This window comes from Lycium barbarum, chromosome 4 (assembly GCF_019175385.1).
Source record: "Lycium barbarum isolate Lr01 chromosome 4, ASM1917538v2, whole genome shotgun sequence".
In the NCBI taxonomy this organism is placed as follows: Eukaryota; Viridiplantae; Streptophyta; class Magnoliopsida; order Solanales; family Solanaceae; genus Lycium; species Lycium barbarum.
Window position 1 is genome coordinate 12,017,601 of NC_083340.1, and position 27,536 is coordinate 12,045,136.

The following is a 27,536-nucleotide window of genomic DNA, read 5'->3' on the forward strand; positions in this document are numbered from 1 at the left end:
TATTCTTTATCTCTCCACCTCCATCTCTAAAGAACCTAGGCACTTCAATCTTTCAAGAACCGCAAGAAACTCATTCTTGCAATCAAGAAAAATCAAGAAACCTTCAAGAGTTTGGTTTGGCAATCTAGTTTCCTAAGGTTTCCTCCAAGGTAAATATTTTAATCAAGAACCTTTGTATTATACAAGATTTCATCGTTGCTAAACACTAGAATAAATCCAACCATCCCATTACCCTATAAAATCAAGAGTTGTAAAGAGTTAAGAGAAAACCCTAATATTTTATGTAGACTTTTACTCCGACCAGTCATATTCAGTGGCCTTTCCTGATAATTTAACCGTTGGATCGAGCCCGAATTTTAACTAAGTGGTCACAACATATAGTTCTGAAATATGAACGGTGGAGATCTGATTTGCAGATCCGGAGCAGTGTGGTTTGAGCTATGAGCAGTAGCTACGAAAAATGGTGAAAACTCTTCTTCAAAGCTTTTGGAATTCTTCTTCAAGATTCAGACTTTTCTCAAGTATTTGGAGCGATTAAGGTATATAGAATTTCTATCCACGTGTGGGACATCTTTGTTCTTCCCCACGCCACGTTCTTTCATGAAAGTATGAGATTATACAAAAACTAGGGTTCTAGAAATGTTCATGATAACCCTAAGTATATGTACTATGATATACCATGTTTGTATAAATAATTCGTTATTGTGTTCTTGATATTCCATTATAGTTATTGAGAGTCTATCCGTAATCTATGAAAAACTCATCCTTTGCATTCCATGGGTTCTTACAAGCAAGTTTTTAAATAAAAAATGCTTATTTCATGAATATTCTACATGTCTACAAGTTTTCATGCAATTACATTATATAATTATTTTCATGCCATGATACAAGGTATATTCATGCTAAATACAAGTCATGCTTTCATGAAATTCACGGCTTATTAGCCAATTATATCATGCTCATGTTTTTGGAAGTTGCACTAATTACCAAGAAGGCTTCAAGCAGCCTGAAACTACATAGCCACCATAGGATAAGGATCGCTCCGCCTATGTTTAGGACGATTACTTAACATTGATTGGATCCTTTCATGTTATATTTCATCTTATATCCTGGCAAGGTATGAGAGGCTTTCCTGGTAGGGCGCATCTACCAGATTTCATGTTGTCGATTATATTTATGCTCTCCCAATCTAAAATGTTTTTACTCGTGTTATATATATATATATATATATATATATATATATATATGTGTGTGTGTGTGTATTCATGCTCATGACTAGGTTTCAGTTTCAGTTTCAGTTTCACTTCTTATAATGTTATTTCATGTCCCATGTTATTTCATTCAGTTACTTTACATACCAGTATATTCAATGTGCTGTCCCCTTTCTACTGCTCGGGGGCCTGCAATTCACGATGCAGGTACGGACTTATAGGACGACAGATCTACTCTATAGGATCATCCACGTATCAACTTTTGGTTAGCCCCATCTTTTTCGGGGTTTAGTCATTATTTACTTTTATGATAGTTATGCATTTAAGGTATGCTAGGGGCCTTGTCCCAGTAAGTATGTTTAGTAGTTCACTCATGTTAGAGGTTTCATAGACTAGACAGTTATGTTATGTCAGATGTTCAGAGTCGTATAACCATCTTTGGCTCATTATCTATGACAATCCATATTCATATTTTTAAACAAGTATTTTATTTGATATTTTGAAATCTCGTGTTTATTAAGGCTCATCATGTTTATGGCATATTCCGCTCATTTTATGCCTTATGATGATTCAGCAAGCCATGTGGTTCGCTAGGTCACATGCAGTAAGGCACCGAGTGCCGTGTTACGTCCAGGCCATGGGTCGGAGAGTTTTAGTTACACCTAAGACCAAGCCCTATTTGGCAAACTTATCATGTTAAGACGTTAATGACACAATTAGCTATTAATATGTAGATTGAGCCGTGTGAGACGTTATTCAACACGTGAGTCTGACTTTACACATAAGATTGAGGTAAGTGGAGAACATCACTTTCATTCCCCATTGGTGAGCCCCACTTGTAATCTGGTGGTGGCAGTTAGATAGTTAGATTGCCTCCTCCTGTTGACTATTTTATTATCCAGGTTGCATCCCTATGATCTTATTAAGTCTTATTGGCTATCTTAGAGGCTCTAAAGTCTATTTAGTATACACTTTTATATTTGGGGTGTACATTATGATGGCCTCAAATAACAAATGAATCGTCTGCTTAGTCCTTCATCGGGTCAACAACAATATACCCAGTATAATCCCACCATGTGGGGTCTGGGGAGTGTACGCAGACCTTACCCCTACCTTTTGACGGGCAGGGAGGTTGTTTCTGATTGACCCCCGGCTCAAAGAGATATATAAAAAGCATTATTAGTAATAATAGACAGTGAGAATAAGCCGAAATAGCAGAAATATAATAGGACGACATAGTAAAAGAAACAATCAGATAGTGCTAGAGGTAATAACACACAATCCAAAGCAGTGTAGAAAGGCATGACAAAATACTATCGAAATATAAGGACCTACAAGAGTAATACTACGACTACTAGTATGCACAGATAAGTAAGACAACACGCAAATAATTACTAATCCTCTACCCTAATTCGTGCCCTCCATAACCTCCTATCTAAGGTCATGTCCTCGGTAAGTCGGACCTGAGTCATGTCTTGTCTAATCACCTCTCCCCAATACTTCTTAGGCCTACCTCTACCCCTCCTAAAACCATCCCTAGCTAGCCGCTCACACCTCCGTACTGGGGCATCCACACATCTCCTCTGCACATGCCCGAACCATCTCAATCTCGCTTCCTGCATCTTATCCTCCACAGAGGTCACTCCCACCTTGTCCCGGATATCCCACACATCCATCGCAGCATCCGCATCTCCGCAACTTTCATCTTTTGAACGTCAGAGTTCTTGATTGGCCAACACTCTAGCCCCATACAACATAGTTGGTCTAACCACTACCCTGTAGAACTTGCCTTTAAGTTTTGGTGATATCTTCTTATCACACAGGACTCCGGATGCAAGCCTCCATTTCATCCACCCTGCACCAATACGATGAGTGACATCCTCGTCAATCTCTCCATTTCAATGAATAATAGACCCAAGATACTTGAAACTTCCTTTCTTTTGAATGGCCTGAGTACCAAGCCTCACTTCTATATCAACCTCATGCGTGAATCTACCGAACTTGCACTCCAAGTATTCAGTCTTGGTTCTACTCAACCTGAACCCTTTAGACTCCAGGATCTGTCTCCACACCTCTAACTTAGCATTAACTCGGCTGTGAGACCCGTCAATCAGAACTATGTCATCCGCGAATAGCATACACCAAGACACCTCACATTGGATTTGTCGGGTCAGTCCATCCATTACAAAGGCAAACAAAAAAGGGCTAAGAGCTGATCCCTGGTGCAACCCTATCATCACTGGAAATTGCTCTGAGTCTCCTCCCACTGTCCTTTCCGAGGTCTTGGCTCCATCGTACATGTCCATATCGCGCTAGTGGACGCCATAGGAACACCTCTAGCCTCCAAACACCTCCCTAGAACCTCCCTTGGAACTTTATCGTAAGCCTTTTCTAGGTCGATGAATACCATATGTAGGTCCTTTTTCCTCTCCCTATACTGCTCCACCAGTCTCTTAACAAGATGAATGACCTCTGTAGTCGAGCGTCCCGGCATGAATCCAAACTGATTCTTAGATATAGACACGTCTCTCCTCACCCTCACCTCAACTACCCTCTCCCAAACTTTCATAGTGTGGCTTAGCAACTTGATAACCCTACAACTTGATACCCCTATAGTTGTTACAACTCTGAATATCCCCCTTGTTCTTGTACAAAGAAATCATTGTGCTCCACCTCCATTCTTCGGGCATTTTCGCAGTCTTGAAGATGACCTTAAACAAAGCTATAAGCCACTCCAAACCTGCCCTGCCTACGCTCTTCCAAAATTCAACCGGAATCTCGTCCAGCCCGATCGCTCTGCCCCTGCGTATCTTGCGAATAACACCCTTAATCTCCTCAACCTTAATCCTTCTACAATACCCAAAGTTACGACACCTCTCGGAGTGCTCCAAATCTCCCAACACAATGTCTCTGTGCCCTTCTTCGTTCAAGAGTTCATGGAAGTACGACTGCCATCTCCGTCTAATGAGAGCATCCTCCACCAATACTTTGCCGTCCTCGTCCTTGATGCACTTTACTTGATCCAGATCACGTGCCCTCCTGTCCCTTGCCTTGGCTAGCCTATACAACTTCTTATCTCCTTCTTTGTCCTCTAATTCTGCATACAGGCGCACAAACGCGGCCGTAACCGCTAGCTTTGCCTCTTTCCTCACAATCTTATATATTTCCCTATACGTCCGCTTCTCCTCCTCGTCCTTACTTTCTACCAACTCCACATATGCCGCCTTCTTAGCTTCTACCTTCCTTTGGACTTCTCCATTCCACCACCAGCCCCCCTTGATGCCTACCACGGCCACCTCTTGAGACTCCCAGCACCTCCCTAGCTGCTTCTCTAATGCAATTGGTTGTCCTATCCCACATACTACTTGCGTCCCCACTACTCTCCCAAGCCCCCAAGGCTTTCAGCTTCTCCTCTATCTCCTGGGCACTGGTCCTAGTCAAATTCCCCCATTTGATCCTCGGCCGGTCATTCACGACCCTCGTCTTCCTCTTATGACTGGCATCCGGCAGCATCGAGTCATTATTATCAAATAATTATTAAGAAAGAATGATAGAATTTCTTTGTCGTTCTTTTAGGTACAACTGACATTGATGTGATAATGGTGCCACCAAAGGCACACTGGTTGTGACAGGCATATGGGTTAACGGTTCGTTCAGCAGAAATGCTGCCGGATGCCAGTCATAACCCTTTAGTCTGAGTCGTGAGAAAGGAGGTCTGAATTTTACTTCAGCAAAAGGGCCTTAAAGCTCCAGATGTAAATATCTAATCAAAAGAATACCCCCAACTAGGCGAATTGGTTGAATGGCTTTTCCCACTTCAGTTATTGCTGACAGCGTCTAAATAATGGGAACTGCAAGAGTAATGGCTTTAGAAGTTAATAGAGAAGCACCCAAAACCAGACCATTTCGCCTACAACATACACAACATAAAGCTAAAACTTACAAGTTTACAACATCGACCTATCATCTAGAAGGGCACATAAAGCATAGCCTTAGCTAAAGCTCATACAAATGTGTCAATTACAGGGCATGCATTCAGCAAGCTAAACTTAAAACACTAAACATATTTCATCTCACTTTCTTTTTTAAGTGGAGGGTGAAAAAGGTATTCAAGCAGCATCCCTGTTATTCAATGTCACTAAAAGATACTTAACCAAGTGCTTAGTAAATGTCCGCCAATTCTACTTCTACTGAAAAAAAAATGGTGAAGAGGCTGAGGAATGGCTAAAGTTGGTTAAAGGAAATTCTGCATTAAGAGAAGACGTTTCCACATAAAATGTAGCAGTATAAAATAGGTGTGGATCTAACCGGGAAACTTTGAAAACTTGTAATTTCTTTATGACAAAACTTACACGACTAAACAAAGAAATGAGGACATGCATATCCCATAAAAGATTGACAAAATAGCCCCATAAAAAGAACATCAACTTATTCACTTGGGAAATGTATCATATTACTAACTTACCATCAGTATATGAATGACGTGGAAGCACAGGAAACTTAATTTGCTATGTATTTTTTTTAAAAAATATTATTAGATGGTGTTGTACTATTGTTAATACACAGGTTCGAGCGACAAAGAGTCCATACGAGACCTTCATACAACATCCACAGCTAAACGTCTTAATTTTAACTTTCATATCTAAACATAAGCTGCGCTGCAATTAACCAGATTCTGATTCTTCCTGATAAGCAGATTCAAGAATGTAATTAGACTTCCCAATTACTGCTTCTTTACACTGTCATAATAATGTTTTCACAATCATTTCACTCATAATAAGACTGTTTTCTGATTAATCAAATCAAAATAAGTTTGCCCGTCCCCGAATGAGAATCATGAAAATCAGAAAGTGGTAAACGACAAAATCCTCACAAATCAGTAGTAATAAATACCTCTTCCCATATCCATTACAGCAAACTCCAGACTGCAGAAATCCTGTTTGGTAATGGAAGCATGAAATTGAAAATTTTCAAAAAACAATGAGAAAAAAGCCAAACGATAAATAAATAGCAAGATAAGAAGAACGCAAAACAATCATCTAGTAGCCCATAGTAGGTAGAGAAATTTTAGAGAGGAGAATTCGCTGTAGACAATAGATCCAAATGTCGCAACATCATAACCTTAAAGACTGGTGTCTTATATATATTAGACATAGATGGCAGAAATTAACTAATGAAATAATATGGCAACATCCATCGACAAATACGATTAGGTGGAAAATGCTACAACTTATTCAGTAAAATAGGAGGACAAAAGGGCTTTGAGGTGGGGATGGGGGGATGGGAGTCAGGTGCCCGTTATTCATTCACTTGATTCCTTTAAAATTCAGAAATTACCTTCCAGTATAATGTCTTTCACTATGTTCTTTTGAGATCCAACATAATGGCATGGCCTTAGGGGTACAATTTTGGCTCTCAACTACAGGGTGCAATGGAAGGAAGATGTATCTTAGATATGCTTCCTCCCTCTCTGTTGGGAACCTCTATATGATCCTAAATGGAACCAAACGCACATGCGAGAGAGGGAGGGCAATGCGCTAGGCAAGTCAAATAGATTTTCTTCTTGTTTCAGTGATCGGAAAACCTCATAAAAAAGCACATCGAGGAACCTTGATTTGATTCAGAGAATCACTCACTGTTATTATTATATCTGACAGGTGATATGTGATTAACAGTTGTACTCACTGCAGTGCGACATGTAATGTATGTTCCAGTGAGAAGCAGACATAAAAATGAATGTGTTTCCAGGAAACACAGAATATAAGGTCACAGTTGTTCGCATAATATGAGCAGTTTATGTTTTGGTGAAAACCATTTTCAATCAGCAAACCCTTTTTTTTTTTGATGATGTAAGTGTTTTATAATCACAAAGGCATCAAGGGGATGCATAGTTACAAAAGAGGAGGAAATATCAGCTCATACAAAGATAACAAAAAACCTATCGTAAGTCTAGAGAGCTGGCAAATCCAAGAATCTATCATAAGACTAAGGAGCTAATAAAATCCAAAAAAGAGTCTGGGTTGTATGCAGGGGTAAAATTAATCCAGCTAAAAAGAGTAGTCAGGCATCTGGCCTTGAGATTTGAGCTGGCAGTTACAATACCATGAAAACATCTTTGGTTCCTTTCCAACCATAAGCACCACAAAATGCAAGCAGGGACCATAGACCAGATTCTTCTGATGACCTTCCCAACTTTCCAAGAACTCCAACAGACAAAAACTTCCCTGACAGTGTGTGGTATAACCCATTGCAAACCAAACAAAGTGAGGAACATATTCCACACATCTGTAGCAACTGGACAGTGTAAGAATAGGTGGTTAATGGTTTCAGAGGTGCAATGGCACATGTAACATCTATTAGCAAGATGAAATTTCCTTTTCATGAGGTTGTCCAGAGTTAAACAAGCCCTTTTTAGAGCGACCCAGCAGAAACAGGAGACTTTAGGCGGTAAATTGATTTTCCAAATCAGCTTCCAAGGCCATTGATCAATCAGGTCCTTGTTGGAGGTCAGAAGCAGGTAGCCTTCTTTGACAGAATAAGAACCGTCCTTGTTACTGCCCCACTTAAGCCTGTCATTTTTCTGAGTGAGAACTGAGCTGTTCTGTAGACACCCAATCAATGCTATCATGTCCTCTATTTCCCAGTCATTTAGGTGTCTCCTTAGGTGCAAATTCCATGAGTTGTCCTCCCAGTTCTGAGCAATTGTTGAATCTGGGTTAGTTGTTATAAGGAACAGCTTGGGAAAAGCATCCTTAAGAGTAATAGAGCCAAGCCATTTGTCTTTCCAGAATAGAATATGAGCCCCATTTCCCACTTGGAAGGAAGTGTTGAGAAAGAACATATCCCACAATCTCCTGATATCTTTCCATAAACCAGTTCCATAAGGAGTTAAGATTGGGTTGGAGCACCAATGGCTAGTGCTACCATATTTAGCTTGGATAATCTCCTTCCAAAGACCAGCATCATCTTGGTTAAACCTCCAGTGCCACTTCATTAACATACATTTGTTGTGTAATGCTAAATCCTTTATACCAAGACCACCTAGATGTTTTGGAAGAGTTACTTTGTCCCACTCGACTAGATGATACTTGTGATTTTCGCTATTACCTTCCCATAAAAAAGTCCTCCTTAGTTTGTCAAGTTGATATTGAACCTCTGATGGTATTGGGAACAGAGACATGAAGTAAGTAGGAATACTATCCAAGACACTATTGATGAGTGTTACTCTGCCGCCAAGAGAAAGGTACTGTTGTTGCCAAGAGGCCAATCTTTTCTCAAACTTTTCAATGACCACATTCCAAATCTCCATTGATCTGTGACTAGCTCCCAAGGGGAGTCCTAGATATGTGGTGGGGAAAGTGCCAGTGCTACAATACATGATGCTGGCCAGAAACTCTAAATCTGGAACCATATTAACAGGGTAAATAATGCTTTTAGTCATGTTAATGTGGAGCCCTGATAAGGCTTCAAAGATCATAAGGGTGAGGTTGAGATACCTCACTTGAGACTCCTCAGCACCACAAAAAATAAGGGTGTCATCAGCAAAGAGAAGATGAGAAACAGGAACGGTAAGACCAGGCCTGTTACCCACTTCAAAACCACCAATCCACTGCAATTGCTTTGCCTTTTCCAGCATGTTACTGAGACCCTCCATGGCCAAAATGAAGAGAAAGGGAGATAGGGGGTCACCTTGCCTTATCCCTCTCTTAGGGGAGAAGAACCCTACAGGACTTCTGTTGACCAGAACAGAAAATTTAACTGTAGAAAAGTTGTAGGGATTTTACCTTTCTATAGCACCTTTCTTTTTAGGGATAAGGGCAATAAAAGAAGCATTGAAGGATTTTACCATGTGGCAATTGCTGTGAAAATGATGAAAAGTTCCCATAAGGTCCTGTTTAATAATGTCCCAGCAGTTCTGATAGAAGGCCATTGTGAAGCCATCTGGTCCTGGGCTCTTGTCAGGGGCACAAGAGTTTAAAGCACTCAACACTTCCTCTTCTTCAAAAGGTTGTTCAAGAGCATCCCTATCGTCTTGGTTCAGACAACCCAAGCCTTCAAAGGTTGCTGAAGGCCTCCAAGCTTCATCCTCAGCATACAACTGCTGATAGAAGTCAAGAATGGCATCTTTTACCTGCACTTTGTCATCAGTGATGTTGTCCCCCACCTTCAACCTATCAAGACAGTTGTAACTTCTATGAGAGTTGGCAGCTCTTTGGAAGTATTTAGTATTTCTATCCCCTTCTTTCAACCACAGGCATCTTGATTTCTGTTTCCAAGATGTTTCTTCAGCCTTAGCTAACTGTTGGATCTCCATTTTCAAATGCAATAATTTGTTCTTTTCAGCTTGAGTTTGTAACCTCCCTTCAGTTGCCTGTTCAAGAAATAAAATTTCTTCCAAAGCTTTGTTAGTTCTGGTAGAAACTTTGCCAAAATCCTCCTTGTTCCATGTAACCAAATCCTTCTTCAAAGATTTCAACTTTTGAGAGAGGATGAAGTCCGGAGAACCATTAACTACGTAGCCTTGCCACCACTGCTTTACCAAGTCAGTAAAACCTTCCTGCTGGAGCCACATATTTTCAAATTTAAAATAAGAAGGTTCATTAGACCAGTCACCGCTCTCTAAGGAGATGGGTTTATGATCCGAGATAGCCTTAGGTAGAGCCAATTGTTTCACAGAGCCAAAAGTGTTATTCCACTCTGAAGAAATCAAGAATCTATCAATTCTAGAAGCTTGTAGTGAATTTTCCCCCCTGGTCCAAGTATAGAGTGCCCCTTGCAATGGTAAATCAACTAAGTCCATGTCTTGAATAAATTCAGAGAAGCATTTCATGGCTCTAGATCTTCTTATACAGTTGAATCTCTCACTTTCAAAACGACACACATTAAAATCTCCTCCGATGACCCAACTTTCATTCCAAAGGCCCCTTACACCGGCTAATTCATTCCAGAAGTCATCCCTTTCCCAGTTAGTATGTGGCCCATATACACCAGTAAAGCAGAATCTGAAATTAGTTTGAACACCTTCCATCATAGTTGACATAGTGTGTTGTCCCTGGTGTGCATCAATACAACTCCATTGTCTTTTATCCCATAATATAATTATACCCCCTCTATTGCCACTGGCTTTCAGTTCCACCCATTCAACCCATCTTGAACCCCATAACTGTCTAGCTATCTCCAAAGAATAGCCTTGGATCTTAGTTTCCTGCAAACATAGAATGTCGGGCTTCCACTTCTGAATAAGAGAATTGATGGTGCTCCTCTTGCTCGTATCATTGAGCCCCCTTACGTTCCAGCTAATGATCTTGGCCTTCATTCAGAGAAGGCTTTGAGTTGCCTGCCCCTGTTGGATCCTTCACCTTTTTCATATGTAATAGTGCAAACCAATTTCTTTGCCTCTAATTCTTCCTTCTTTTTTGGTTTCTTAGTCTCGCTACTTCTCCCCTTTTGCTGCTGCAATTGAGATTGCCTTTTCTGTTCCATGCGCAGAATCATATCGAAGATTTCAGGTTCGAAACCTAAAGAATTCACCCCAAAAGCCTTACATGCTTTAGTCATGGTTATTTTAGTCCAGTGTGACATCTCAATTACTGTTGGAGTATGAATATCCTGATGTATATCGTGATTATACCCATCCCATGTTAATTGCAAAGTATCACTTCCAGAGGAAGGGGGAAAATCAGAACCCTGAGGATTGGGCAAGTAAGATTCAGGGTGTAAAGGGGGGAGAGTGAGAAGAGAGAGGGATTGCAAGTATTCCGCTTCATCATCTGCATCATCATTATCTGCCATAGAACCATCGTGATCAGTTTTGACAAGAGATTGACTAGTCGTCACTACTGAATCCGCATCGAAAGTTTCAGCTGGGCCCTTCCTTTTTGTAAAAAGAGTAGGGTTTTCCTGATAAAGGGTTTGGGCTGGCCCTTTTGATTTCCACTCATGTAATTGTGGCCTCTTCTTAATAAGGGGAGTTTTATTCCTTTTCTGCCTTCTGGAATAATATAAGTGGTCCACTCTGGGCTGGACTGAAGTTTGGGCCTGACCCTGCTGTTGGGCTGAAATAAAGGATGGCCCAACCCTAGGAGATTCAAAATTTAAAAACTCTGACTTTGCAGGCATGACACATGCTGGCTTTTTAGTCTTGGACAGCTGGTCAATAACCTGCCCCTGTGGCCCATTCCCCGAAGCTGTAATTTTTGCAACAGCATCGGCAACAATGGAGATCTCAAAGGTCCAATCCTCATATTTCAGATCGATCTTGCTGGGAATCTCCTGGGTAGAATCAGTGATGCAAATACGAGCCCAGAAAAGATGATTCCTCTTCTTCGTGTCCTCATCAGTATCCACATAACCACCGCAAGAATCACCGATGAATTTCATGGTTTTCTCCGACCAGGCATGCAATGGAACTCCGAAAGCTCTCACCCATCGGGAAGCAGACTTTGGTGTTGCAAGTTGAGTTCCGGCCACCGGAGACCACCATTCGAGAGCAAGGCTTCTTCCATTCCAAAACCAATCACCCATTTTTACCCTCTCCGCCTCCTGCCTCGACGGGAATTCGAAGAGAAATTGGTTGTGAGAAATAGGAGTGACCCTCAACCCAGCTGTTATCTTCCATCTGCTCAGAAACCATTTTTGAATAACCTCCGGATTTGGGCTCGAGTTGTAGGGATCGTTGAAGGTGCCCACAAGACAACAGGAAAGAAACAAATTTGCCGATACCGGTTTGGCTTGATCTGCCAGATCCGGCCAACTCAGCTTGCAAGCAGCCTCGAAATAAGACTTCCCCTGAGAAGTGAACCGTTGAAGAGCTGGGTTCAAAGGCTTGCCCAAGAATCTGAGAATCTTTGAAGCAATTTCAGCCCAGCCAAGATTAGAATCTACCTCCGGAATAATAATAGCATTTTTCCTGTCTCCCCTCCATATCTCAATACGTATAAAACGCCCATAAATGTTGTAATTTTGATATACTCTATGTAGATCATTTTGTTGCTTTCTTCCCCATCTTCTATAGAGGTTTCCAGAGCCCCGAGAGGCCTGTTGTAACGCATTGCAAACCCATCTCAATTGCTTTCATCGATTTTTATTTTGCTAGAGAAACGACTACTCCGTTCACTGAACAAGAACCACCTAATCTGACCTTCGCTAATATCTTTAATTTCAAAAGATTTATCACCTGAAACAAAGAAACAACTCCCACCCATAATAAAGAAAAGAGAAAGGAGGAGAGAAAATAGAGGATAAGAGAAATTTCCGGTGGTCGGAGAGATCACTGGAGAGAGAAACTAAGGACCCTAGAGGATGTCCTCGATAAATGTGCCTGGGAGCATCCTTTTACAACCAGTTTGAAATTTTCAATCAGCAAACCCTTAAGGACTTCTATTTCTGTGACAAAGATGGATCAGCCCCACACAGTGGAGTTCTATCCAAGAAGTTCATGTAATCGTCTATAAAACTTGGAATGTCAGGAGATGATACATAAATCTCCTAGAATGAAGAAAAACCCGAAAAAGGAGTACAAAATACTCTATTCTTAACCATTTCTGTATCATTACAGTTTACATTAAGCTTGCACATTGTAATGATTCTCTCATTTGTATTTGCTTCTTTCAACCACTTGGGGATTCAAGCTATAGAAAGTATGACTACCGAACTTAATATAAGGATCTTGAGAACCGAAATTGAGTTCCCCTTTATGGCCAACAATTCATGAATCCGAATCCTTTGATGATATTAATTAAAGGATCAATTGATTCAATTTTTAAATAGACACGACCTCAGCGCCACTAGGCATTCTATGAGCAGACAGACATACAGCATATGTGGTAAATATTATATTATTTTCAGGACATATGCAATATCATTAGTAATATTGAATTCATGATGTATGTCCTACGAGGCTTTGCGGAGGCAGAAAGTACAGACCGGTGAATCAACTTTGAAGAAGAATACTTCATTCCATTTCACTGAGATCACATCAGATGATATAGATACATATGAGCAATTGCCACGAGTGCGTGCACTTTGTTGAATGGATATAGATGGACAAGGGTGACCCTGATCTGGAGCAAGACGGACTTCTACGGCATACTCATGAGAAGACAAGCCTTCAACCTGTTGGAACTGCATTTCAAATCCGTCAATGTAAGTTACAAACAACAATAACTAAGACAACAGGCTTCCCAAGACTTCAGCCATAAATTAATCAACATCTTATAGATGAGACAACTTGTAAAAAAGCTAGCTGGTTCCAACAAAAAAGTTAAGCAGTCAGAGATGGGACACTTTTCTTTATATTTTTCTGGGACACACCTCCTCACGCGTGTATCTTAACTCAATTACTGAGTAAGCACGTACAAATACTTTTGTTGATGGTGGTGATAAGACTCAAACAAAGACCTCTGCCTGCTTTAAAACATGTTAAGTTGTGTGACCTATCTCATCTAAAAGTTTAAGTTATTCGAGAGGGAGCACATTTAATTATTTATATTTAGGTCTGCAACAACTATGCAAATGTAATTTACAATTCCTAGACGATCCCAAAGCTCGCTAGAGGAGGAGGGTTTCCTTAGGTTAAAAACAATTGTAAAAACAGTTTAACGATCTTTAGGCACATGCTAGTTTGAATAGAATACAAAGGATCCATATAGCCAACTCCAACTAGCTTGGGCTCAAAGCACAGTTGATGATGGTTTATGTCTGCAACACTAGCTATTTGGGTTCTTGTTTACTAGCTGGATATTATCTGGTCAGCTAGATAGTGCTTGATACTTCTTGGACACCAGTATGCACCTCTTGTGGATCAGACAGCATCAGCATAAAGCACACAAATATTTCCCCAAACTCAGTGAAGAAAGGAGAAACTAGTTGAATGTTCTGATAAACAAGAATTACAACATTGGGACAGGGAGATAAGGGGGGAAAAAGCTCAAAAGGGAAGAATTGTGGTTCCCCATGTTTCTTCATCCTCAAAAGGATTCATGAAATAAGGGAGGCTTTAGTTCTTATTAACAAGCTGCATGGATGATATTTAACCAGCGATTGTGTTACAATAGCAACTGATGAAGGTCAAGGATACACTCACGACACAACCATGGTAAGGATCTAAAGATATCACTGAGTTTCAGTTCTCAAGGAAAGACTCCATATATACTTGAAGACCAGTCTAAATAGTAAATATAAATATTGTATAATAAGGGCAAACATTTCAGAAGAGCAGCAAGAACTGAGGAACATTGAACATGTGAAACAGCAAACATCCCGAAGAGTTCTGAATAACATGCATTATTGAAATAGAAAAAGAAAAGTTAAGGAAGAATACTATGAGATGATCGTTCATCACCCTAAAAGGAAAGAGGTATTATCTAGCCTCTTAGAAATCCTCTAAAGAAAAAGTCCCAGTGTTGTCAAAACGGTAAAAGTGCGAGAAAGTTCCAAGATCTGCTAGAGCATTGAACTCAAAGCAGAATCGAAGTTTCAACGAAAGAAAGAAGATCAACGACAGACCCAAGCAATTACTATCTGAAGAAGCTCTAATAAAGCGAAATATGTAAAATAAATATCATGTCAATCAGGTTTAGAAACCATCTTTAAGCTTTTATTTCTTGTATTAAAATTTCAAATTGTTTCTAATCACAATAAAAATTCAGTCATAATGTTCTGTTAATACTTAATATATCACTCTGACAACTGTTTTTATTGTCTGGTGCCGCCTTTTTAAGACAGAGCTCATGAGTGATGAGTTGCATGCCTTTGAGCCTTGGTATCTGCTTAAATCGTCCTTTAAACAACATGAAGTGCCCAACATGGGTTTCACTGAGACTTCAGGGATAAGCACGCCTCAAGTGAAATTAACAACACTGGATCGTCCCAGAAAACAATATAGGTTACCTCCACTGCATCTTCTATAGTAGCAAAAACAACAGCTCTCTAATGTCTATACCAACCAAGACAATCTTAGATAGGTTAATCCACAACGAGGACACACTGAATGATGCTAATTATTGCAAGAACATTAAGGTAAGATAGCGCTTCAAGGAAAAACTTTTGCAACTGAACTTCCTAGATCAGTCTAGGTTCCAAATGATTCATTCTAACAAATGCTAAAGGATCATACCAGTCTAGAAACCCAAACCACTTAGGAAACTATTGTCTATCATCTTGGTCCTGAGAGTTTTGAAAACCCCAGGAGAAACAATTCTTGTCCCCTGAGGAAGGAAAAAAAGAGAGAGGGGGGGGGGGGGGGGGGGGGGGGGGGGGGGATTGCATTCTGAAGCAGACAGCAGAAGGTTGATAGAATCATGAGTAAAACAGGAAAAAAGTATCCCCAACCACATGGTCTGCCCAAATCCAGATTAAGGTACCATCGACTGCTCTCAAGGAAAGAGGAGCCAAAGAAGGCTAAACTTGTTATGAATTTCCAAAGACTTGAATGAGTCATTCCGTGCCTATGTTTGCACTCCATCCTGAAGACATACTTTCCTTATCATTAGATGCTATAGAGGATTAGAATCTCCACAACCACTTCCCTGATAAATGTTTCTAGGAAGCAAATCACTTAAACCCTAACTACTTGGCAGGACCGGAAGTCAAGAAGATGATTTTCTTCATCTTATCTTCTCGCTCTCTCTCTCTCCAGAGCACAACATGCACAAGGTTCTCGGTTTTTGTTGAATCATGTGAACAGCCTCTTCTAAAAGCTTAGGGTGGTCGAATTGTTCAATACACACCCTCGTGTGTAAAGTTCAGAGCTTTTCCCTTAGGCCAAGCACATAGAACTTTTTTTTATGAAGGGTAACAGTGGAACCTGAACCTAGGATCTCTACATGTTCTAACACCATATTGAATTGTCCAAAAACCATGGTTATAAACTCAACATATAAAAGTGGAACACTTTGATTTGCTTATTCTGTCATAGAAAATTCTTAGTAAAGACATTAAATAGAGCTTAATTACATAGATAGGCTGAACAAAGCTGAAAATGCAACTCCACAAGCATGAAATAGAGCATAAGTCTCATGCCTTAAAAGAAACAGCAAATGCAACTTCACAAGCATCAACTGTGAAACAGCTAGTAAATTTCCTAATTTCTCCATTAGACACAACACCCTGTGTCATTTATGAAGGTGCTGATGTATTTTACACAAACCTTTAGCTTGTCTATTACCAGTATAAAGAAACAGGAAACATACCTCTGCGGCTGCTATGATTATTGTCACCATTGTATTGCCTTTTTCGAAAAGACTTCCTTTCAAGTGTGAATCCAGCATATTCTTCGCAACAGGTACTTTAATTGGTTTGCTATCTCCAGAGGGCATTTTAATTATGCTAGGTAGTCCCCTGATTTCTGTAGCTCTTATGAAAATGTCCTGACCAAGTTTATTCTGTGGGATAATGAAATAATCTCTTCTGTGATGAACATCAATGATGGACCTGCCTCCTCCAGTTGGTGAGACTGCTTCCTGTCAAATAAAATTTAAAAAAATAGGGATAAGTTACAAACAGTAGGAGGATATACTAGATATCTGATACAATATCTCATGAAGCACAGTAATCGGATATTTAGTTTGAATAGTTTCTTGAATTACTCAAATAATGTGTTCAGATATTCAGTGGCATGGAATCAAAACATGGTAGTATCTCATGTATACGTACAAGTAACAGCAGGTTGATGGAGAGACATTTTTAGTGAAAGTAATGATCCTTAAACGTGGATGTTTCATAATGAAGAAATTGATACCAGGCTAGAATATTTATTTAAGTAAGAAGATTTGCCTGGTAGGATTCCTTAACATGGCTGAGATTATTCCAGCTGGCATAAGCCTGAAATATTGTGTTGGCATTAGACACAGATATATTTATGTTCAAATCCCTTGGAGATGCAAGACGAAGCTGGGAAGCTGCACCAGGAGCATTGACATCGTACTGGTACCTGAATATCAAAAAGATCACTTAAAGAAAATAAATCCTGAAACTGAAGTGCTCTCATGCATGCTAAACATTTTGCAAAAAGGCTAGGTCGAAACCAAATCCCCCCAGCAACTAGATCTCTACAATAAAAACTATAGTGAATGTTGAAACTGAATTATTAGTAAACATCTCACAAAAGGAAAGTTTGACCAGCTTTCAAAAAAAATCAGAATAGGAATGACTTGGCAAATGGTTCTATGCTTCCAATATAGACACAATTCTACTAAGGCAAGATTGAAACACGTTGCATTTTCCAGTCCACAGTTATGAACCAAAACATCAATGCCGAAAAGAAGGTCATTGCAAGTGCACTGAACATGTATAATATGTTAATTATCGGAAAATGAAACAACATTTAGGCAAGACAAGAAAGGAACTTAATCTATGTCTATGAAATAAATAATTCAAATGAAGTCAAATAGCTTGCTTAGACTCAGTAGTTCCATGATCAAGGAAATGTTTGGATTTTATCTAATAAACCAGAAGAGGAAGAGAACACTTCACATGGTGTGTTACGGTCGAGTACCAGGGTTCTAAAAATCTAGTTTCAATTGCAAGGAAAAAATTCATAGTTTATCCTCATTCTTACTGATTAGTAAAACTGTTACAATAATAAAGAAAGAAGCACCGGAAGTTTACAAAAGTCAATAGAAAAAAAACCTCAATAATCCGTCAACTGGCTCCAAAAGAGGCTCCCAAGAGTCATACTTATCATTGTATGATCTAGCAGCCAAAGAAAAGGCCACACTGGAATTCAGATAGTCAGACCTTTGATGTAAATTGAAAGTTATGCCACTGAAAGACACATTACACAGAGGAACCATCTGCGATTGAGTAGAACAGTAAGAGATGCAAATTGATAATAGATATACCCTGTCAATGTAATCCAGAATAACAAATAGCACGTTGAAGCATTAATAGCCTGTTTGGCCAAGCTCTGAAAGATCAAAAGTGCTTATATTTCAATTAAAACACTTGTTATAGTTTCGTAAAAAACATAAGTGCCTTTGAATAATAGCAGATGCTGTTTTTAAGTTTGAAGCATTAGCGGAAAAAGGTAGCTTCTCCTAAAAATAAGTGCTTTTGACTTTTTTTATAACAAGAATACGCACATTAAAAATAATTGACAACTTATATGCATATCCTTTTTTGTATTTTGACACTCAAAACACTTTTTGAAAATATTGACCAATCACAAACTGCTCCTCTGTCCCAAAGCAATTTTTAAAAAGCACTTTTAATAAGAAAAACTTCTCAAAATAAGTTGATTCTGATAGCTTGACCAAACTTGTTATAAGTCGAGGAATTGGAACCATATTACACGCTACTACATCAAAGGTGATCATATAGGTACTCTTGATATTAAAACACGGAGATGCCATATATAAGAACCATCTAGTAATAAAAGTAAAACTGAAAACGTTTTGCAGGTTATATGCTTCTATAACCTAGTAGAATTATCAACAATTGCAGTTTATTCTCTCAATAATACACCTAATTTAACCAATTTAGCAATTAGAAATGTGCAGCAGATATCAAAGCTGCTGAAAAGCATAAATTGATTACCAAGCCACCATAATCATCAAAAAGGGCTGCAGAAAATGTTCTGATTTCTGTGTCAACCACCATATCATCGAGACCACTAGCCATACCTCGATCAGCAAGCCTCAAAGCAAGCCTCTTTGGAGGCTTCTTGAAGCCACTACGAACAATGAAGGGTCCTAACTCATCTCCAATAACCCATAAACTAAATGGCTCCTTCGAGGATTTGGCATCAGACGTATCCCAAATGCTTTGTTCTGGAAACTGATCACCAGCAACCATATCACTGCGGATGCATCTTAAGGAACCAAAATCAGATTGATTTGGTGCTCCTTTGCAGGCTATACAACCCATGGATACAAAGCCTGGAGGAGGCTGAGGCATCCAAAAAGATATACTATCAACTGATCCATGTTTCTTTATCTGCCCAACAAGCTTAAAATCTAAAGGGGCTTTGTAAAGCTCATCAGAATCATGACGTAAAATGCAAGTATTTGGAGACTCATACCCTTGAACTGCAATATCACCAAAATATACCATCCCTTGAGGAATAATAGGGCGCCATATAGATAATTTCTTTCTAGATCCAGACCCTTGATTCCACCAAATTAACCTAAATGTAGCAATGGATTCACACCTGCGACCAGAGTTTACAGTGGATGACCTCTCTGATCGGATTGTGTGATTTTGACCAGAAGAAGCCCTGGTTTCTGAGCTCTTTGATGTTTCAGAGAAATCTCTGGGAATTCCAAAGAAAATATGCCTTAGATCATATGCTCTGCCACACAACTTCAAAGTAGTCGGATCTGAAGGCAGGAAGGTACCGACGGAATTATCCACACGCCAGAATGCCAAGTTGAAAGATCTGGGATCAAGATTAAGTACAGGTTAGAATATATTCTATATTAAACAAAGCATGTATGGTGATATCTGTAACTGCATTACAGGCTGGTAAATACGTAGAAGTATGCAAAACTAATGAGTCGTATGATTTGACTTAAATTCAACTTAGACGAAACGCGTAAGATAAGAATAGACTTGCTTTATCATGGTTTTAAATACTAGTTCCAGTACCTTTGACTCCATGAATTTGAAAGAAAACAGATTAAATAACTTCACATACCGATTCATCGTGCCAATCTTAACACAATCTCTCAGATCACATGGTGAAACTAAAGAAGCTAAGATGCACCAGGCTGACGATATTGGAGGTTGCGTCCTTCCGGAAGAAACTACACAACCCACTGCAACATAACCTTTCGGTGCTTTAGGGAACCAAATGGAACAAGTGCTGTCTTCTTTAGATAAGCACATGGTTGGACCCAATTCACCATCCTCGTATGGGGATAAGGGCCAAATAAGCATGAAAGACTCTGGCCTCTTTACTCTGACAAAGCTGGTATTCACAGCAATGACTCCTTTTGTGGGTGGTTTGTCACTGTTGAACTAGAGCAGTTAGTGTCACAAGCAAATTTGCAAAGATAATAGAGAGAGTGAATCTGGGGAAATTTCACTAACGTTGGTGTCAGATAGTCGCCAATTGTTCCATAACCAGGCGGAGCACGAGCTCTCCAAAAAGCATATATTTGATTACACGGACCTGTGATGAGACAATCAACGAACATCATCTTCATCAGTTTAGATCTCTATTTCGCACATGGGAAAAAAAAATTACTCTGTTTGATGCACTATTTCATACTTTTGATAGTCCCCACTTTGTCAAACTCGGAGCACACCACCGTCATCTTCTTTGATGTGGTCCTCAAAAACGCCAAAATATCATCCTCAACCGCCAAAAACAGTCTCAAGATGCTGAACGAAAAGTTCATAAAAATATCGGAGACGGCCAACTGTATTTTGGACTTTCCGGAAGCTTTAGAGAACTTCACAGAGGTATCAAAAGGTTCCACTATTCTGACTCCATTGCTCTCCATAGTTAATCCAAGAACATTTGCATTCACGTCAAAGGTATCACCTTTTAGAACAACCCTGGAAACATCACAGCCCAGTTTGTTACGTAATACCTTCAAGAGAAAGCAGAGCAACAGACGACCAGGTGCACTCACATTACAATTAGTGAAAACTTATAGAAAGAACGATATACTGATAAATTGATGATTTATGAAGACAAGACACTTGTTTACAGCTATTGACCACAATACACATCATATTTGTCTAATATAGGATAGTACCTTACTTAAGAATTTGAGTTCCTGTATCCAAACTCTAGCATTCTAAACAAACACATGACGACCATAACAACAACTATTACTACGCCTCAATCCCGACGCTAAAACTTGAAACTAAAAGTAATATTGAGAAATAGTGGAAGCAGAGACTTGTACTTTATCTCCTACATATACTGGAGGCACATTATTTTTTTTTCAACATTGCATTGCACTTGAATTCGAGCTAAATCCATTAGTCATTACAGAGAAAGCCACAAGGATAAAGAATAATGCTGGAGAGACGAGAGGGAATAAGATAAATACAAACCCTCCAATAAAAGCATTCTCTGTCTCCATGATAGGGTCATAGGTAATCAAAAGAGGACTTCCCAACAAAAGCATTCCCAAAAATGTCAAATCTTAAATGCCATATTAAACTACTATCATCTAGAATTATTTTCAAAACCGAAACATCAAAAGGCACTAAAAAGGGAACATCAAAAATTGGTAACCATAAAAAATAAAAGAACACTATGAGTAGCGGGTTGCAAATAGCATGCGGTACTAATTACAAAGATTCCACTCAGAGCCTGAAACACAGCTACCTTACTTAATGTCTAACAGAAAACAAGAAACTGTTTGAGATATATAATTGCCCCAAGAGGTATATAAAGGCAACCAAAGAATATGTAACGGGGGTTTACCAATATCTTGAGCTACTCCGTTAATTTCCTTACGATTTTCTGTTAAATGCATAAGTATTTTTTAAAAGGTATCAGAATCAACCTTTAGTAAAACCCAAAAGTTGAGCTACACGTGAAGGAGGGTGTCGGAGATACAATGTTCTAGCAAGGGAATTCCAAGATTTTTGAAAGATCTTGAGTTACTCTTCCGGTTGGCCTCATAATTAATGGCTGGATGCATAGATTCTTTCATATAAACTAGTGAACTACACAGGATAAGTTATGCATTAACAAGAGTTCCCTTATAATCACAGTAACACAGGAAATAAGAACTGATGAAGAGGTCCAATTTCATGTGTCATACCAAAAAAAGAAAATTGGGAAGTAACAATTGGTTGTTCAGAAACTCATTTGAAATACAATGGTGTCGTCAAGTATCTTCATTAAGCATCTTAATCTGAATCAACAACATAATAAAAAACTAAAGAGAGCTTACTAGACGCGCCTTTTGTCATCATCTTATTGACACTAGAAGCTTACACCGTTAAAATTCCTCAAAACTAATGGACAGAACCATTTTAGAAAGTAAGTCAACAAACATAGAATCAATACTCTAACCAATCAACATCTTATCACAGAAATCATCAGTAGACTAATATAAGTAATATTCTAGAGAAAAATGAAAGGACGCGTTATTTCCATCTCAATAGGCCTACTGAACCAACTAGCATGTCCCAAGACAGCTGATAGAGGACTTCCATGCACGAATAGGAAATTCCATGAAATCAGGTCGCACTATGAAAAAGATGCAATTCTCAACAGAAAAAAGTAAAAACAAAAACAAACTAATGGTCAGTAGAGAGAACCGACCTGCAGAATGCATCCAACTGTGTGTGCAATAATTTGTTTGAAAGGGCAGCAGACTCTCCCACACGTTTTGATGTATCATAGAAGGTAAGCTCTGGACCAATAGCCTGCATTGAATTCTCCATAAAATGAGTTCAAATTTCTATAAAATAACTACTCCGAATTCAATATACCACAGATCATTAACGCGAAGTTTGGTCGGGATGAAAGGTTGGAGAGAGGGAAATGATGCAGGATCTTTATGGTCATTTCCACCACTTGGCAAGGAAGTTAAAGGACGAGGGATAGTTAAAGTAGACAGCTTTAGTAACTGCTTAACGTCAGTTCTCCTATCGCTGTGAAATTGGACATAAACAATGAAAAATACCTCTTTACTTCCCCTCAAGTTGCATCATAAAGATCGAATCTACATGATTAACTCAAACTAAACGAAGTAAATCAAGCAGTTTCTTCCTTTTATCCATCTCTCTCAATTGTAGAATCAAATATAGTGCAAACAAACTTCACTGCTACAACAACATATACAAGGCAAGATATATATGATGTATAATAGAGCCAAATTATTATCCAGATTGTAGACATTATAAAGATTAAAGGAAATGCCTCAGATGATAAAAATGGCAGCATTTCTTCTACTATAAATCATGTCAGTAATGATTAAAATTGGGAGGAGAAGAAATAAGTGTGCCTCCCATGTGCCAAAAAGTTGCTTAAAAGATGTAATTTTGGGGTAGAAAAGAAATCAGACCTTGGGAAGACCCTGTATTTTTGGTGCTAAGAATCCTTGCATAGATACTGACATTTTTTTTTATTTTTTTTTTGGAGGTGAAGAATAGGTACTAACATTTTTGTCTAGAAGGCTTTGAAGATACTTATTGTACGCAATGTCTATTAGAATCACTGTTTCCCCAACACATTTTGAGGTACTCGTCTCCAAACTGACTATGTTAAGAGGACCCATGAATCTGAACCTAAGGCCACTCATGACATTATGGACCGTCATTCAGCTGTTCCTAGGTACTGAAAGGCCTAAATACAAACACTACTTTAAAATGAGACAAAAGGATACCAACCTAAACAAACAAATAACATCTGCGGGACAAAGGAACATGAACCCTAGAGAGCAACAAACGCTCTTAATGACTACCATCAAACCATGGTGCGATTCACATTTTATCATAGATAATAAGAGTTTTCCGGTTCACGGAGCTCTTGGATTGAAGAGACTAAAGTATAGGTGAAAGACTTATGATTACAATGTAGAATGGCCATATATGAACTATTTTGGTGTATTGCATTGGAAGGAAAATATTTTACTGACATCATAGAGAAAACCAAAAAGAAAAGAGAGAATATTTGACCTTCAGCTCAAATATCAATTCTGTAGATCTGCTGACATTAGTATTCGGCACAGCGTCCACGGTCTCTCCAGAATCATCCTCTGATGGTCCTACACATGAAGCTTCATCAAGGAAGACTCCATCATCCTCTGAAGCAGAATAGCTGCTATTGGATCCAAGTAAAATGCATGAATCCAAATATTTTCCATTCTGAACCACAAAAGGGAAAAAAAATTGTGGACATTCCATCGCCATCAAAACAATAAAGCTTCATCATCAAGATTCGTATAATAAGTGAAACGTGCGTTTAGAGGACACACCTTGATCTTAACATTCTTAAATTGCAACTTCTTTCCACTTCCAACATAAATTACAGCCTCTTCACTCGGAGAAGAGAGATTTTGTCCTCTTCTATCTTGCAAAAACAAAATTCCGCCTTTGCCATCATATATGAAAAGGTCATACCTTTCATCGTCGGCAACCAAAGGTCTCAGAGGAGAAAGTGAGAATTCAGAAGAAGGCTGATTATAAACTAAATCATTAAGAATAACAGCATCTACAGCATGAGAACTTTCATCATCGTCATTTGCCAGCATATTTCGAACATTTGGTACAAAAAACTCTACAACAGCAAGCAAAAAATCAAGTGCAACTAGCAGTTGTGGCCTTTGAATGAAGAGAGAAAAAGATGTCAAATTTTCATTGAATCTTGCATCAAGAATAACCATTGCAGGTACAAGTTTCATGTCCTTGTCACCAATTGTATTGAAGGCCATGCCAGAATATTCACCAGCATCAGCCACTGACTGCGAAGGATTATACCCAATTGTTTCAGGCTTCCGAATTGCCAACCTGAGTTCCTGTGCTATACCATCACGATTATCCATCACCGTGAAATCTTCAAGTGTCGAAGACAGAAAGCCTTCTCCCACTGTATTGGATTTATAGAGAAGCCACAGACCACTTACCTTAAAAGTAAAAATAAGATTTGGATTCAGAATTTGGCATGCAAAAATTGAAAGATAAATGAAAACAAAGATTAACATAATTGGAATAAAACTATTATCGATAATGATGATGTCCCAAATTTATCATTGAAAAAGAGATATTAATCAAAATAGATGTGAGTCAAATTCCAAGAAAATCATGAACATCACAGTATGTATATTGCACTTCATGCAAATTTATTTGAGATCAAGTCATCAATAAGTGAGACAATACATTGTTCACATAACTGCCTAACCAGAACAAAGGTGATATGCAACATCATGCCCAACTTTTTGTATTCTAGCATACTCAAATTTACTTATCTCGTTAGATGAAAATGGCAAACAACTGTCAAGCATGCAATAAGACCTACTCCCTCACAATGTCATCAATGAAAATGCGTTTAAATTACATAAATTGTTAGATATGTGCCCATGATATTGTTTAAGTGACATCTATTGACTCAAGACAAGAAAAATCTGAGAACTTTTTTTTTTTTTTTTTTTTTTTTGATAAGGCAAAAAAATTTATTGACAATTGGGGAAACTCCGTATACAAGCCATATACCAAAAGAAGAGAACCTACATCAAAATATGGTTCTCAAGAAAAGAGGTCCAATCCTTTATACATATAGGGACCTCGTAAGTACACCAAATAGTAACTAAAGGCAAAACACTCCTATGCAATTTTACAAAATCTTGTTCCACCCCATCAAATGCCCTCCTATTTCTCTCTTTCCACCTGATTGCTAATGGGACAACACTCCATGCTCTTAGACTTCTCTTTCCCTTCATATGAGTCCAGCTTTGCAAATCCTACTTCACTGTACCCGGGATCACCCATTGCACTCGAAACCAATTGAGAGCCATCCTCCCTAACCGATTAGCCACCTTACAATGCAAAAGAAGATGATCAACATTTTCACCTATACTCTTGCACATAAAGCACCAATTGACGTAGTTGATCCTCCTCTTTCTCAGAATCTCCGCCATTAAGATCGCACCCCTAGCCGCCAACCATACAAAGAAACACACCTTCCTCGGTGCTCTAGGAATCCATATAGCATCATGGGAGGAAATACATTCCTCCCTCACAAGTAGCCTCTTATAAAAAGAGCTAACCCTGAAAATCCCATCTCCACTCTCCTGCCATCTCCAAACATCCAGCAAGTCGTTTGGTGTGACTAGCCCATTTAAAAACTCAATAAAATTATGAAACTCTTCCATCTCCCAGGCTTGAAGGTTCCTTCCGAATTTTAAGTCCCAATTTAAAAAAAAAAAAAAAAAACTTGTGAGATCTACAGATTTGTTGGAATGTCATTTCTCTTTGGCTGGACACACGATATAAATTAGGGAATGTTTCCTTCAACACATTCTCCCCACACCACTTTTGTGCCCAAAAACTAATCCTACTACCATCCCCGACCTTAAAGAATATTTGCCCGTAAAAGTCATCACCCCTTCATAATACTCCTCCACAAACCACACCCAAACGGCGTTCTGATGTTTCTAGTCCTCCTAGAAATATCTGAGAACATTGCTTCTTTCAATTCACAGAAGCATAAATTTAACAAACTGGAATAGCAAGAAGATGAAGGTACAATTTGGAAGGGTAATAATAACGGTAAAAAAAGCACAACTTAATTAAAGGAGTCTCAATTACCTGCATCGTTGCAAGCGATGCATCCCTTGTCAATCCATAGTGAAGGCCAAGCTCAACCAGATCAACAGCTATAGAGACCTTGGTTACAATCCACTTATCTTCATCTTCAGCTTCAGATTTAACAACATCAGAACTTCTCACTGATAAATGTTGTGCCTTGTCAGCTGAAGGTGATGACGAGCCATCTATAAGAGGCGGCACAACATTAGGAGTCTCTGAAAGATTTTCCTGTGCGCATTCTGCAATTATCTCATACTCCCTGCTTGATAGAGCAGCTTTTAATTCTTCAATCTGAAATTATTAGATACCATGAAAATTGGGACAACTTGATCTCCAAAACAACAAAATAGGTAGTGAATGATAAAAAGACCAGAACTACAGTCTGAGTACTTTTAGTATTAAAGTACCTTGATAGCAACTTCAACACTAGGAATTTGATGTAATAGGTCCCGGAGTGATCGCTTTATAACAATTGAAACTCCATTGACGCCTTGGATGATACTTTCACCCAATTCTGAGCCAGCACCCACATTTAAATTGATATCTTTGACCTAAAGGTATATTTGGGACATGTTATCAGATGAAATACGTATGGGAGAAACTTAAAGAAAGGGACAATTAAATAGTAGACCATCGTTGTTCTGTCTATAGTACCATTGAGCTTATAAAGCAAGCCCACCAAATTACCGATCTACGATAATCTACAAATTCCCTGTTTAAAGTACTCTCTTTGACAAAATTGCAAAACCTTTTCAAATGCTATTACATGCACTAATTGAGCTTCAAACGGTTTCTGACTGGCAATATGCAAATTCTGGTTCATGCAACTCTGACGGAGAAAATGAGGTTTTTATTGAGCTTTTTTTTTTTTTTTTAGACTACTTATCTCATTCTTTGTCAAATCAGTATTAAGGATATTGTGATATTAGCAACTAGCATCTCCATGAAAAACATAACAAACCAAGATAAACAATAAAGATCTTACAGAGATAGTTAATATTTCCATGTGTACAGCATTCATTTCACTTTTGCTACCACAAGACCACTGAAAACTGTTTTGGACAGTGATGTGAACGACATCGAGCTTCAAATAACTGCAAGAGGAAA

General features: G+C 38.8%; 1 protein-coding gene across 1 annotated transcript in view; it reads right to left on the minus strand.

Moving 5' to 3' along the window:
* LOC132635217 (uncharacterized) overlaps positions 1–27,536 on the minus strand; it is a 65,843-nt gene that overhangs the window by 12,275 nt on the left and 26,032 nt on the right. Inside the window, exons 29-43 of the mRNA XM_060351509.1 lie at positions 27,415–27,523; positions 26,837–26,980; positions 26,430–26,720; positions 24,101–24,748; positions 23,802–23,990; positions 22,444–22,547; positions 20,422–20,711; positions 20,241–20,322; positions 19,846–20,160; positions 18,747–19,587; positions 17,841–18,004; positions 16,986–17,142; positions 16,403–16,672; positions 13,137–13,334; positions 6,105–6,147 (exon numbers count right to left, since the gene is read on the minus strand). Coding sequence (XP_060207492.1) covers positions 6,105–6,147; positions 13,137–13,334; positions 16,403–16,672; positions 16,986–17,142; positions 17,841–18,004; positions 18,747–19,587; positions 19,846–20,160; positions 20,241–20,322; positions 20,422–20,711; positions 22,444–22,547; positions 23,802–23,990; positions 24,101–24,748; positions 26,430–26,720; positions 26,837–26,980; positions 27,415–27,523 — 3,845 coding nt within the window. The remainder of the gene's footprint in view (positions 1–6,104; positions 6,148–13,136; positions 13,335–16,402; positions 16,673–16,985; positions 17,143–17,840; positions 18,005–18,746; positions 19,588–19,845; positions 20,161–20,240; positions 20,323–20,421; positions 20,712–22,443; positions 22,548–23,801; positions 23,991–24,100; positions 24,749–26,429; positions 26,721–26,836; positions 26,981–27,414; positions 27,524–27,536) is intronic.